We start from the raw sequence: 14,299 nt of genomic DNA on the forward strand, positions 1-14,299 counted from the left end.
TTCCCATATGCTTCACTTCATAAATTGGGTATCCATAAAGCACTTCTCTTCTCTCAAAATCATCCCACTGTAGCTTCAAAGCCTGACAGCTGCTGGCCTGCTGCCATGCTAAGATCACTATTGCTATTCAAGCTTACTTCAGTACTTCCTGGTGGTTTCATGTATTCACTTATTAGCTCCTTATATCTTTAGCTTTTAAGCTTATCTTTTTCTGTGCTGTACAGGATCTGATACGCTGGAGTCCTGGGCTCATAGTTAGAGTTCCTATGTACTCTCGTGACACAAATAAAACACACCAAAAACCTGCCAAATATACATCCGTATCTGCACCAGCCTTGCCTCAGAAACCTCATGTTCTAGATTATATTGTGAAAAAGTTTAATTATATGTATTTCTGACTGATAAACTGTGTGAATTTCAGCACACGAGCAATACCGAGACAAACACACTCTGGTGACTCATGTCAGGGATAGAGCATACAGACGTACACAGATGCCCTATGGACACAGATATTGGCATATGGTTATACATATTTGCTGAAGGTACAGCTGAGAATTACTTACCACACTGCAGCCAGGACAGTCAGGACCATTTTCACATGTCCTACGCCGCGCCTGGATCCCTCCTCCGCACTGAGCAGTGCAGCGCTCCCATGGACCCCAGCCTGTCCAAAACACGTGAGGGGGGCACAACAAATGCTCATTGCAGTACCTGCAAGAAAAGGCAAACAAAGGGGCAAAGAATGTTTTTAGTACCAAGACAAGATCTCCCCCAGAAGTCACTCATTTGCATTATTCAGATAGATGTTTGGACAGGGAAATATTTTATACAAAGGGCCCCTCTCTATTCATAAAGCACTGAAATAACAGTTGTCACACTGCACAGTGTGTTTAAACATTTGAGAGTTTTTGAGGCCATAATTGCGTGGGTGAAGCATTTGTTTGCTTTATTCAGTGCCTTTATACAATCCATGAGATAGAACCACGCTATTGTACTGTGAATATGTTACCAAGGTTGACAACTACTTCATTAAAAACAGTTGTGGCTATACATCTGGGGCAGAAGTGAGTCAACCAAATGGAAGGCAACCATTTATGCATGCAGTCTTTTATCAGTCTCCAGCTAAGCACTGATTAGGATCCATATCTCTCCTCTTCAGAAAGCTAAACTTGCTTTTTGCCTTCCACAGTGTCACCACTTTATGGGTAAAATAAAAGCTAAAATATTGATTGTCTTTTAAAGGGTGTTTTTAGCTATTATGATCTTTGAAGGATTACCCAGTGGGCTGCAAACTCATTCAGAGGCCTACTAGGTTCTTGAGGGAAGCAGGAATATTTTACTACTGAGCTGTCATTATTGTAAAAAGACATTAAGATATGTGGGAGGGTCCCAACTTTTAGTGAGTTTTTTCATTTTTGGTAAAAACCTGATTCCTGATTTCTTGTGTGCCATCCAATAACTCTAGCCATAGCATATGGTGCTTAGTAAGGACCATCTACACAGATCCAAAGGATTTGGACCACCAGCAAGTGTGACTGGGGCTCTTAAAAGATACCAAGTTGTTATTTCAGATAAGGCAAAGCCACAATATTCAGAAAACAGATGACCCTGAAGGAGCGCTCTAATATTTTCTGAATGCAGCTGTGTGGCTCTTGTTCCAACTACTCAACTGGCCTGAACAAACAAAGCAATCTGTTACAATATTTCCTCATTTTTTACACTAGATATCCAAAATCCACTGTCATCTTGCCCTTTTAACAAGTTTCCATCAATTTGCACTCTCCTGCAATGAAAACTGCAGTTTCATTCAGTAATTCATTTTCTACAAAAAGAGAAATGACAGTATAAACTGTTGTAATTTTCAACAAGAATAACCATAAGTACTTTTTGGGTTTGGTGTGGGGTTTGTTTGGGGGTTTTTTTGTTTGTTTTTTTTTTTTTTTGGGGGGGGGGGGGTTTTTTTGGGGTTTTTTTGTTTTTTTTTTCAGAAAGCCTCAAGGTCTTCAAGCTCTAATCCTTCATTATCAAAGAATTTGCACATTCAGAAGTTCATGGGGAAAAAAAAAAGTTGTTTGTGTATGATATATACAATGGTAGGTTTAACACGTGCTGATTCAGAATTTGTCCCTAGGTCTGAGCAACTTCATAAAAATTTAAGAGGTTGGAAGTGGGATAAATAGGGTGATTACATTTAGTTTTGTGTTTCTGTATAGTTAAGGAAACTATTAATAGCTTGTATTAACCTCATCTGACATTTACCTGTAAACTGAGGAAAAAAAAACTTCAAACCCTCAATATTTATGAATCTGCTATCTCAGAATTCTTCAGTGCATGATTTGGGTAAATGTTTTTCAACAGTAGCTTATACATAAACTACCTATTTTTCCTTCTGCATGTTCAATATTTGCAATTCACAGTTCGCATTATGCTATCACTAAAGGTGCAGAGGAATATTCTGCGCCTGGATATTCTTCCCCCGAACTTCCAAAAGCTGCACACATTCTTTGTCACATGAAGTCATTTCTGTGAAGGTTTGTGATAGTTTGTCTCTGTGATCATTTGTTGAGAATGTGTACCCAATGAAACAGAGATGTAACATCATCATTTATTTAGTCAAATGAGTACACATTTTGCATAATTTAATTGGTTCTAATGGATATGTGCTAAATTAATTTGGGATGCACACATAGCATAAAGCAAGTCTGCCATGAAGTTGACAATTACTGACATTCAGCCATGCAAAAAGTAAAATTAAGGGTGAGACTCAACTTACCTTAAAGTATAGGCATATACAGTGTCTATAAATGAAGTAGTTATATAAACTTGAGCAACAGTTCATGGAAAGAAACAGACCTTTTAAAAATGTTATTTGTGTCAGCCTAAAGCCGATGTCTAATTAATGTAGGTCATACACAGCCCTCAATATACTGATTTTTCTCTGCTCACTATACAGGCTGCATGGGAGACAGACATTTAAGCTCCCATTATGGTAAATGGAAATTTTGTCAATACAAGCTATGGAGACTAGAATGACTAATTTGATCATATTTAGGAATATAGAGTAGGAGTAGACAAATCACACTGTTCTCCACAGCCTGCATTGACTAGATTTCTACAGATTGTAGTGGAAGTTCAGACACCTGAGTCACAGATAAGAACTCACATTCGTGGACACCTGAAGCTAACCATGACAAATCACACGTTGATGAGACTCATGACACTATACAGCACCTCTTTTAGTGTCAACGTGTCCTATCTCTCTCACTTTAGCGGAAGACAGAAAAGAAATTTAACAACTGATATAGTAAGCACTTCAAAGGCTGGCGATTCTGTTAACCAATAATATTTAAAGACACAGTTGAAACTACAAGAAGCAGCTGAAAAAAGCCCTAAAATTCCAATATAAGCTACTTAACTTCAATTTAGGATTTTTGTTTGTTTAAAGTCAACAACAGAAGTGACTGTCAATTTTTCTTATTTTTTCAGGTAAAGAAAAAAAAACCACACAACACGGCATACAAGTGGAATCTTATTTTCATTTCAGCCAGCCAGCCTCTGAAAACATCAGGTATGTTTTCACAGCTAGACACATCCCTGCAATTGATCTTTGAGAGCTGTGCTACAGCATAGGGCTTTGAGCCAAGTTTCATTATATCTCTTCTTGGCTGCATTTCAAGTCACTCAGTAACCCTTTTTCCCTTTTGCTCTTTCTTCCCCTCTTAATTTTGTTCTCAGGACCCACAGGGCTAACATTTTACAAAAATTCAACAAAACATGCAATGCAAGAAACTGGAATCTGTGAAACCACTGCCCTCTCCCCTAATCTAACTGCAATGAGGTCAGAAGGGAGATCAGCCTAGAGAAACGTGGGTTTTGTACAGTGACCCTTCCCATTTCCCCTTGCAGTGAATCCAAGTTCAAATGCCCTAATAAAGGCATTGTCATACTGGGGGAAGGGAAAACATCCCCTGTCCAGTTGTGACCACAACCACTAGTTCCTACAGTAATTTAAAAATTTTTACTCCAGGCAATTCGAGTACAACTGGAATTATTATTCTTGTTCGTATGAAAATCTCAACCTTTAGTAAAACATCAATTTGTTTCAGTGTAGCTATGCAGCACAGAGTACCACAGGCTAACTGCAGAAAAGTTACAAATGTGTCCTTTTTTTATTCCAGAGAGAGATGCTATTTAATTTTAATACATCATTCTTAATTTTGAACTATATTATAACAGCATGTATTTAAGAAAAACTAGATAACCTTGATCACTGTCTGCTCATTTCTTTGCAATATACTGTTATGTGGTGGGTACTCAAGATTACCAGCTGCTGACTTACTGGGAAGCAAAAACTATATGGAGGCTGATGAGAATGCTGGATTCCTTTAATTGAAAGCAGACACACAACATACACACATGCCTTACGGGATTGAGATTGCTGAATCAACAGAAATCCCTACCCAAGAGACTGCAGAAGGTGGCAGGGGCTAGGGCGTGTGATCCCAGGGGCTTCTGTGGAAGAAGAGGAGGGAGCAGAGGGAGCAAGGAGGATGGAAGCACACACTTCCCAGCAGACAGGACAGCCATGGGAGCACAAGCAAGCCCAAAGCCTCCTGGTGTTTGATCTCTGACCGGGCTTGTTTGCACTGCTTGGAAAAAAGCAGCAGTGCTGCACAGAGCAGGCACCTGACTCAGCAATTCCTCCTTATCATGGAAACAAGCCCAAAAGCTCTGAATATCTGCTGAGGATTCTGCACAAAAAAGGTGACAATATGTACCGCTTCTAATCTTCTTATATACCCCAAAATTTCCAGGGCTTTCAAATGTTTACTCCTCATCTGCAGCCAATTTATTTTTCTACTTCTGATTTGCCATGCTTAGTTTCTTTCTCTTTTTTTCCTATGTAATAAAAGATAACTCAACTCACTAAAAGCAAGACATTATCATTCTAATGTTCCTCATTTTTGCACAAATAGGAGGGAGACCAGTGGACTTAAGGAGCCCATACCCAGATCATCTTCTACAGAAAGGATGGGATCAACATTTTCACTCAATTAAAAAGTCACAACAGGATACTATAGACTCTAGAAACTAAAGGCTGCAGAGTTTTCTAGCAGCTTCAGTGAATACTTCTCATACAGGAAAAAAGAAAAAAATTTTAAGCCCCTAAGGAATTCATCAGGATATCTTCCATCTGGAGTCTTAACTACAGAACTATTTTATGTGACTAGCAAATTTTGTTAAAATACTATTTTTACTCCCTCTCCATATTCTATCTAAATGCACATTAGCTGAACTTTTGACCTATTTCTACAAGGTGAGCTGAATTTATAATATGAGTCATTGCTGCTATCTCTCAACTGTTTTCCACACCCCCACCACTCCTTTAGCGGCAGAGCATGCAACAGCTTAACCTATCTGCAACACTTTAAATTGGTAAATATTGCCATTGATTTCAAGGGAATGACCAGCAAGCACAGAGCTGCCTGGCACATTACTCATGTAGGATCATGGCTTTCATGAGGTAAAACAAACATAACCTAGACAAACATTTAGCTCTTAATGCATGAACAAATACTCTCAAACTGAATATGCATTCACATCTGTAAGTGAATTTAGCTCAGCTATATGCTGCCTTTTCTGTGTTTGCTTTCTATGAAGTTATGCACTGGAATTCTATGGAAATCACTGTTTGTTGAAAAGCTGTTTCAAAGACTGGGACAATGCCGGCTGTGGAAACTGAATCCTGTATTTATGCCTCTGTACATGGGAAGGTGACGTGAATATGCACTTTTATAAAGACAAATGCACACAATATGTAAACCAACTATTCTATTTTCTACTAAGACTACACATATATTCATTTTACATATGAGCTGGGCCATTAAGAAAGTAAAATGTTAGCTATTTATAAACATCAGTTAATTTAAATGAGAAAATCCGAGAAGCTGCTTATTGGTAGTGGGGATATAAAACCGAGGTAAATGTTTCCTAGGAGTTACTGCATGTGGAATATTTGCTCAGTCTGCCTAAATGTACTGGGCCCAGTTCTCAAAGGAATTTCCATTTGGTGCAGATGTAACTCTAAGGGTACTGGAGTGAAGCAGTGAACAAGGACTACTGTAAATACTGGTACTCCATTGCCCTCATAGCTCAAAACACTCCACAAGCTGTCAGAGTCCTGAGGACACTCATAAAGTTATAATGGCCCCAGTCAGCCTCAGCTGGGACATCTACCCTTACTCGTGGAGCTCTATTTAAGCTCTGACAGGGACCTTCAACCCTGCCTGAGCTGTACTGTTGGAGTAGTGCTGGACCTTGTCCCTGGCCCACCATGGAGCCCCTTCATCTAGACCTTAATGTGTGGACTGGCTTCTGGCCTTGGCCCTGTTACTATAGACCTGCCCAGTGACCACTGAACCTGAACCTAACCCTGGCCTGTGGCTTGGCTTCCCAGCTGGACCTCATCCCTATGACATCATTTATCACCTAGACTCTTTGTTGGATCTGGCCACAATCTCCAGTCATGCCCTGTTCCCCTGCTGGGGGTGGTGGGATGGGCCCTGGCTGGTGAGTTTCCCAGGACTCTTTTTTTTCAGCTCTGAAGAGATTTATCCAAGTACTTGGCCTGAAACTGACAAAAATCCTGGCAAATAACTGATGCCTCGTTCCTCTAGCTGCTTTACAAATTATATGGCAAAACTTCCTAACATATCACACCTTCTGGAAATAAATTTTAAAAGTACTTTAAAAAAAAACAACTTTAAAAGTATCAGCATACATCATGGATAACTTTAAAAAAAACCACGGTAGAGGCAGGAAGGCCAGCTGTGAGCAAGCTAGTGAGTGAGAGGAAGGTGCAGGGCCGGTGAGAGTGAAGGGTGCTTCAAGGAGATAGGAAACAGCAATAGAGGAACTATGAGAGAAAAAGTCATCCTGCAGTAAACTGACAGGCACATACATCCCAAATTGCTGCTGAACAGGAGGAAGAGGGAAAGGACAAGTAACCTGCAGGCTACAAAAGCAAAGCAACATAAGCCTGCTGTTCCTTCAGAACTGTTACAAACCAAAATTTAATCCTTCTAGGCTGCTATTACTTCAGCTCATTCTAAGTATCACTTTCCATTTTGTAACTGCTTTTTTAGTGCACCAACTGTCTCAATACTGGACATTTTCTCCTGTAATTATGGAAGTATTTCTCATTATTTTCTGTATTTCTCTGAAACTCCTTAATAGACTTTTATTCCATGTTCAACTTAAGATGAACAATGACTACTAACATTCACAGTCTATCACTAAAAAGTCTATCCAAACTAAAATCCCTTTCTCTATATTCAGTCTCACTGTGTCCTGCCTAGGACTGACCTCTCAGTTCAAGAAAATCAGTAACTGTTATTCATGCTGGGACAGAGCTATGTAACAATAGATATAAACTATATTTGGTGGTGACAGCTTTTTGGTTGGGCAACCTATTTTCAGAAAGCAATTTACAAAATAACAAAATGCTCTCCTATGTGATGAAATGGTAAATACTCATGACTCTGAAACAGCAAGAAGTGTTCACATGTTCTTTGACACTGATTCTTTACATTTAGAGTTAGAAAAATAAGGTTCCTGATGGTCTGTTAATACATAAATGTGTGATGCAACTTCCCTTCAATGGAATCTGTTAATACGAAGAAATGCCAGAGCTGGTGTTTAATTAAATCCCTCACTGAAACTCATAAAGGTTACTGAATCTTGTTTTCATCCAACAGTGATAGAAGATACTAAATCATCCATATAGAAACATTTAAGTAAACTGCAAGTGCATATTGAGAGGAAATGTACCCGCATACATCTCTTGAAACAGATGACTACAGTACTCCAAATTCTTATACCACCATCAGTCTTCTGCTATCTAGCTTTTTGGCATGCCTTGAGGAACAACTGTACTGGGTCTGCCTGAGATGGAGTTAATTTTCCCCATAGCAGCCCTCAGAGTGCTGTGTTTTGCATTAGTAGCTAGAAAGGTGTTGATAACACACCAGCATTTGGTTACTGCTGAGCAGTGCTCACAGAGCATCAAGGCTGGGGGTGGGGAAGATCTTGGGAGTGGACATGGCCAGGACAGCTGACCCAAACTGATCAAAGGGATATTCCATACCATATGATGTCTGCTCAGAAATAAAAGCTAGGAGAATGGAGGGGGAAGGGGGTGCATTTGTTATTTATGACATTTGTCCTCCAGAGTAACTGCTACGCGTACCAAAGTCCTGCTTCCCAGGAAGTGGCCAGACATCGCCTGATGATGGGAAGTAGAGAATAAATATTTTGTTCTTCTTTTGCTTCCACGCACATGGCTTTGCTTTGCTGTTCTATTAAACTGCCTTTATATTGACCCACGAGTTTTGTTTTTTTTTTTAATTCTTTTTTTCCCCCCATCTTATTTTCTCCCCTCCCCATCCTGCTGAGGAAGGGGGTGAAAGAGAGGCTTGGTAGGCACCTGGCGCTCAGCCAGGGTCAACCCACCACAACAACATAATGCATCTAAAAGTTGCAGTTTATCTGAATATATTCTAATTTGGTTTAAAGAAATATTCAATTCCTGTTAAAATTCCTAACAAATAAATTACAAATTAGAGACACTAGGGTGCATATAAAATAGAATAAGAAGCCTGAACTTTACATTCTGAACTAGTGACAAAATACTTAGCCCACTGCGAAAGTAGTAGATGATGAAATCAGCTGACTGGATCTGTTCAGGTGTTAACATATATACAGTTTAAAAAAACCCTGAAACCTCACTAGAAGATATTTGAGTTCAAGGTGTATTATATTTATTGAATATAAAACAAAGCCCTTGAAACTTCCTTTCATGTTATACAGATGCTTAATTCATTTAAGACAGAAAAAAAAAAAAAAGAACTCACAGCATCAGTAACATAGAGCTGTGACCTTACTATATTTTGCTCTGAATTCCAGGTCTTGAGGCTGAGCGAGTTACAGTCCAAATACACTGCAATAAATTTTCAAGGCGAATCAATTTTCAGGGTCTCAAGGGACAGCAGCACATTGCTTCAGCACAATTCTCTGGCATACCAGGAGCTCTCAGCTGGCTGAGGAAGGGATGCAGCTACTTGAAAGATGAAAGAACCACTGAACACCCACAGCCTTACTAATGGGAATACTGCTGCTCTGCAGCAGTGGAGTTAAAGAGAAAGTGAAAGTAAAGAGAAGAGGAAAGGCAGGTAAAGGAGAAAATGTCCTGTGGAATATAGCTGAGCAGAAGAAATTAAAACAGACAGTAGAAAAAAGATAACTCGCCTCTCCTCACGATTCTGTCCCACACAGACGCGTCCTCCATGTCGAGGGGTTGGATTGCTGCAGGAACGCTGACGAACTTGAAAGCCTATTCCGCAAGTGGTACTACAAGGTGACCAAGAAGTCCATGGTGTCCAGCCTCCATTTCTGGTAGAATAAAAAGCTCAGGCTCTGTCATCTGTTATACATAGCGAATGGCTGATTAGGTGTGACTGACAGCAGAATCTGGCCCATTAATATTTCTGTAGAAGTCAGTAATACTGCATTGTGTTCCATTTCTTAGAGAATATTGAACTAAAATAAAGGTGCACTGATTCTTCCATATTCCATACTTTGTAATCAGCAACTGCTAAAGTGACCTCATTGGGCAAGAAGTAAAGTACAAAGATATGAAGCTATTTGGTTGCTTTTGATCTCTTTACTCAGGGTAAACTTCATGTGAAAACTCCTGTATCAAAATTCTGAAGATAACTTTTAATTACATATTGTTCCAATTATTATTTGTGGGTCTTTTTTTCAGGGGGATCAAAATGTCAAGTTTCGCTACCTCTTCTGAAAGGGAAGTGATTAAAGTCTGGAGAAAAAGAAAGCTCAGGGGACACCTTATCTCTGTCTGATCAGCAGCTGAGTGAACCGTCTTTAGTGTGGAGTAAAGGAGGCTGAGGGGAGACCTCGCTCTCTACAACTACCTGAAAGGAGGTTGTAAGATGTGGGTGTTGATCCCTTCTCCCAACTAACAAGCAATAGGACAAGAGGAAATGGCCTCAAGTTGCTCCAGGGGAGGTTTAGATTGGATATTAGGAGTAATTTCTTCACCAAAAGGGTTGTCAAGCATTGGAACAGGCTGCCCAGGGAAGTGGTTGAGTCACCATCCCTGGAGGTATTTAAAAGAATGTAGATCTGGTGTTTAGGGACCTGGTGCTTAATGGTGGACTTGGCAGTGTCAGGTTAATGGTTGGAATTGATTATCTTAAAGGTGTTTTTCAAACTAAATGATTCTATGATTATAAAGGAAAAAGACTAATAAGTATGTGTCAAAATGCATTAGTTTGCAATTTCAACAAGATACTCTAATAAAGTGCCAATGTCTTATTTGTAATGTAACAAAAGAGCTAGCAGAAGTCACATGCTGTATGCTGCATTTGTGAATTTTTGGAAAGGACACTGCTGTTCCTCCCCAGTATAGCCTAGGAAAAAGTACACTAGACCAAACACCTCAAAAGGAATTTCATACCCTGTCCTAAGCAAAAAATGATGCACTACAGCTGTTTGCAAAACCTTTTGATGGCTAGCTTGCAGTTTCTGTATTCGTAAAAGACAAATAGAAAGCAAGAAAAATACAATTAAACTATAATGAGTTCTTAACCATAAAAGCAAAATCTAAAATAGTGCCTTACTTGATTTTTAATTAACTTTTTTTAACAATGAAAACTAATTAAATCCAGTAATAAAAATGACATAAGATTATTCAAGTAATTTATCACAAATATTACCAATTTCAATTCCACTCATCTTGATGTCTTGTTATTATAAGAGATATAAGAGTTGATAACACAGAAAAAAAAAGCTTTTGAATAAAAAATAATCAGCTATTACTGGTAACACAGACAAAAAAAAAATCTGACGCTAGTGGTAAAATGAACAACTTATCTGGATATCCATGAATTCTGGGAATCAATTACTAATGTAGCACTGTTAACAGAAGTAAGATGTTAAAATAGTAGTGTAATACTGCCAATGTAGTACGTGAATCTAGCCTCAAATCATGTTCCAAATTCCCTTCTAAACCTGACAGCCAATAACTGTTGTTTGTTCAGTATCTCACAGCATATTTATCTTTTCTTGATCTGATGTTATATGCTATACTGTTATGTTTTTAATAGTTTCCCTAAAATCGACTGTTTGCACTTACAGAGCTTCCAATTATCTTATGCAGGATAATCAGTTTTATTCATTACCATGATGTGCTTCTGAGGGTTTTGTTTTGGTTTGTTTTGTTTTTTTAAGGAGAGAGACAAAAAGCAGAATCACTGAAAATAATCAGAATGCACCAGTGTATAAGTTTTATCTTTCAATTAAAGTATGTATAATGCTTTAAACATGAACTCCTAATGCAGTTCAGAATATTCAGTGTTCTAAGTCTCTTTGAAACTACCTACCCTCACTGTTTTTTCTGGGAATGGTTACCTGCCTGAGGAAGACAGAAGAGTGGCATACAGACTGGTAATAGATCCAGATGTCATGATACAATCAAAAGATATAATTAAAATATTTTTCCCAAGGAAGAATGGAGGAATACAACAGTGGCATAAGACCTCCAGAAAAGTAAACAGTTCTGAATTCCAGAAAAAAAAAAATTAGGACTAACAGAGAAAAAGTATTGTACTGTGGATATTACCTAACACTTATTTTCTTTCAGAGTTTTTGTTACCTGAGGAGTTTGAAATCACTATTTGCCAACTGGCTTATACCGTCTGCCACAAAGTCTGAGAGATACTTTCCAATGTCTCATTTGCTGTGGCCAGTGCTATAAACTGTTTCATCCACGGAACAGCATCAGTGGATTGCAGATGAGATTTTAAAGGGTAGGTTCTATTGTGATTAAGTTAAAAACTTTTAAACCATAAACGATAGAACTTGGAATTGTTTTGTGTACCTGGAACAGTTGGCAATCTCCATGGTTGGTCCTTCACACAGCCAGCCTCCACACTGAGGAGCAGGACTGTCACACACCCGTGTCCTGCAGAGACAGGAGCCAACACTGGCACCATCAGTGTGGGTGCAAGGTTTCCACTGTGACCATGTTCCAAAATGCCCATCCACTGTCAGATTCCTCATCTAGAAACAAACACAACAGAAAGGCTTACTTAAGGCCTGACAGTCTTTATACAACCTCTTAATTCTGCAGTACATGGAGGTACAGCCTTAAGCCATCAACAATAAAAGCCCCCCCTGGAGAGGTATACCTTCCAGACAGCAAGCTCCCCTTATAATTTCTGTAGCTGCATAATTCCCACTTCCAACTGATTTGGGGCACTGGGTGCCACCACTATAGCAATAAAAATAACCACAACTAACTGTTACCTTTAGCAACCATGTTTGCCTACAGTCATTCAATAGAAAGTACAGTTTCACTTTCTCGATTATCTACTAATGACAGTATTCCCTATTTCCTAAAATTTACCTGTGGTTAGGAACCTTGATACTAACTGTAAAACAGTATGTGCAAGAATGCCCGTGGAAACGCCAAATCTAGATCAAAAGGAAGAGGCAGCAGAGGATAATAGTCCAGGATAACAAAACTGGATGAATCAAACTCCAATCTCCATAAGTGTCTTTTTTTTGACAATAGTTTTTTGAAGCACATATCATATAGCACCATTTCATAAAAGTGAAATGTGGTTTTAAATATGACCCTCTCTAAACGTTAGATTTAATTATATGCATAAATCCTAAAAACATCTTCAAAAAGCAGCACCTAACCCTGCATGATGAGACAGTTTGCTCCCACTGAAGTTAATTCTCACACTTTTGGCTGGAAGGGTCAGACTATTCTCGTCTTGACTGGAATGTTTCCATCATGCTGCCATAACACATGTTAATAAGAAATCTTTATTGTCTAGCTGAAACAAAATGTGCTAAAGGAAATTGCAGCAGCCTCCATGGTTACTGAAACTTCTAAAGAAAATGGAGCTGTACATGGGGAATTCAGTTCTCTTAACAAAGATAGACTTTCATATTATTAACTTTTTTACCAAGGTGTTAATCCTGACAAATCTGCGACCATAAATGGAAATGATAGCCACTTTTTCACTTAAATGTTAAGGATTTGCCTTTTGATTGTCACATTTCAACTTTCAGTCAAAACAACAGTACTAACAAGTGCAGGCTAAATAGCATTTAAAGTCACTCAGATAAAAACAAATATGTATCAGTTGTAGTCATGCATATTTTATCAAATGTGTAAGAATGTAACACTTCAACATTTGATTACATATTGATATAGGAACTACAGTTGTAGATCATCATGAATGATCTGAAATAGCATCTTCCTTTGCTGTTTTTAGTATTTCATTTTAACAGCAGTAAGGGAAGTTTGAAGATAGAAGAGATGCGATTACAGCACAAGACATGTTTCCATTGCCACACTGGCTGCTGGCCGATTCTTTTCACTGTGGTAAAGGTTTCATAATTTCACTATTAGTTACATTTCTCATTATTTATTTTTCAGAGATACAGCTTCTCCTCAGAACAGCTATGTGTATATTCTGCCAGCTACAACTGACATAAACATAATTCATATTTTCAAAATTCTGTTGACAGCTGTTTACTAAAAATAACTCGGTGATCTTTGTTCATGCAGAGTATACACTGTTGTTTTTCATAAGACAAGAGGAAATACTTATTTCTTGTTAAGTGACAAGTAAACCCATTTTCTCTTATACTGCTGATCTAACAAATATATATTCCATAAACTAGCAATGATATGTCCCCAATCTGATTAATGTCAGAGATGCGAAAATATCTTTACTGCTTTCTATTTCTATGCTGCATCAAAGCACCTTTATCATTGTACCTACAATTATAAACTAAAGATACAGTTGTCTATGGTTACCATAATTTATATCAAGTGGTAGGGAAAGTATTCATAAAACTTAGCTGAAAGCTTGAGCTCAGAAGGACGTACTGATGGCAGGTTTCTCTCTCTTGATTTTTTCCCCCTACTCCTGTAAAGATCATCCCACTGCAATCTCTGCTTTTCCCCATGACTCACCTGCTTCCTCTATCAATATCTCTCTTTCACAAGTGATATCAACCAATTTCATCATAGGACTATAGGAAAGCAAAATGTACTGATGAGTAGTAGCCCTCACCAGAACCTATGCCCATTAACCGTTCACCATCTTACACACCTCAAGGGGAAAATCACAATCAATCCAACAATACGGCGGTACTTTCCCAGCACTGCTCTGCTCTGCTTTCTCTCTCTACCACC

General features: G+C 38.6%; 1 protein-coding gene across 1 annotated transcript in view; it reads right to left on the reverse strand.

Moving 5' to 3' along the window:
- Positions 1–563: 563 nt before the first annotated feature.
- LOC104528129 (semaphorin-5A) overlaps positions 564–14,299 on the reverse strand; it is a gene marked incomplete at its 3' end in the record, with an annotated part of 155,936 nt that continues 142,200 nt past the window's right edge. Inside the window, exons 12-14 of the mRNA XM_010172047.1 lie at positions 11,960–12,141; positions 9,307–9,450; positions 564–711 (exon numbers count right to left, since the gene is read on the reverse strand). Coding sequence (XP_010170349.1) covers positions 564–711; positions 9,307–9,450; positions 11,960–12,141 — 474 coding nt within the window. The remainder of the gene's footprint in view (positions 712–9,306; positions 9,451–11,959; positions 12,142–14,299) is intronic.

The sequence above is a fragment of the Antrostomus carolinensis genome, unplaced genomic scaffold, assembly GCF_000700745.2.
Source record: "Antrostomus carolinensis isolate BGI_N321 unplaced genomic scaffold, ASM70074v2 scaffold5537, whole genome shotgun sequence".
NCBI lineage: Eukaryota > Metazoa > Chordata > Aves > Caprimulgiformes > Caprimulgidae > Antrostomus > Antrostomus carolinensis.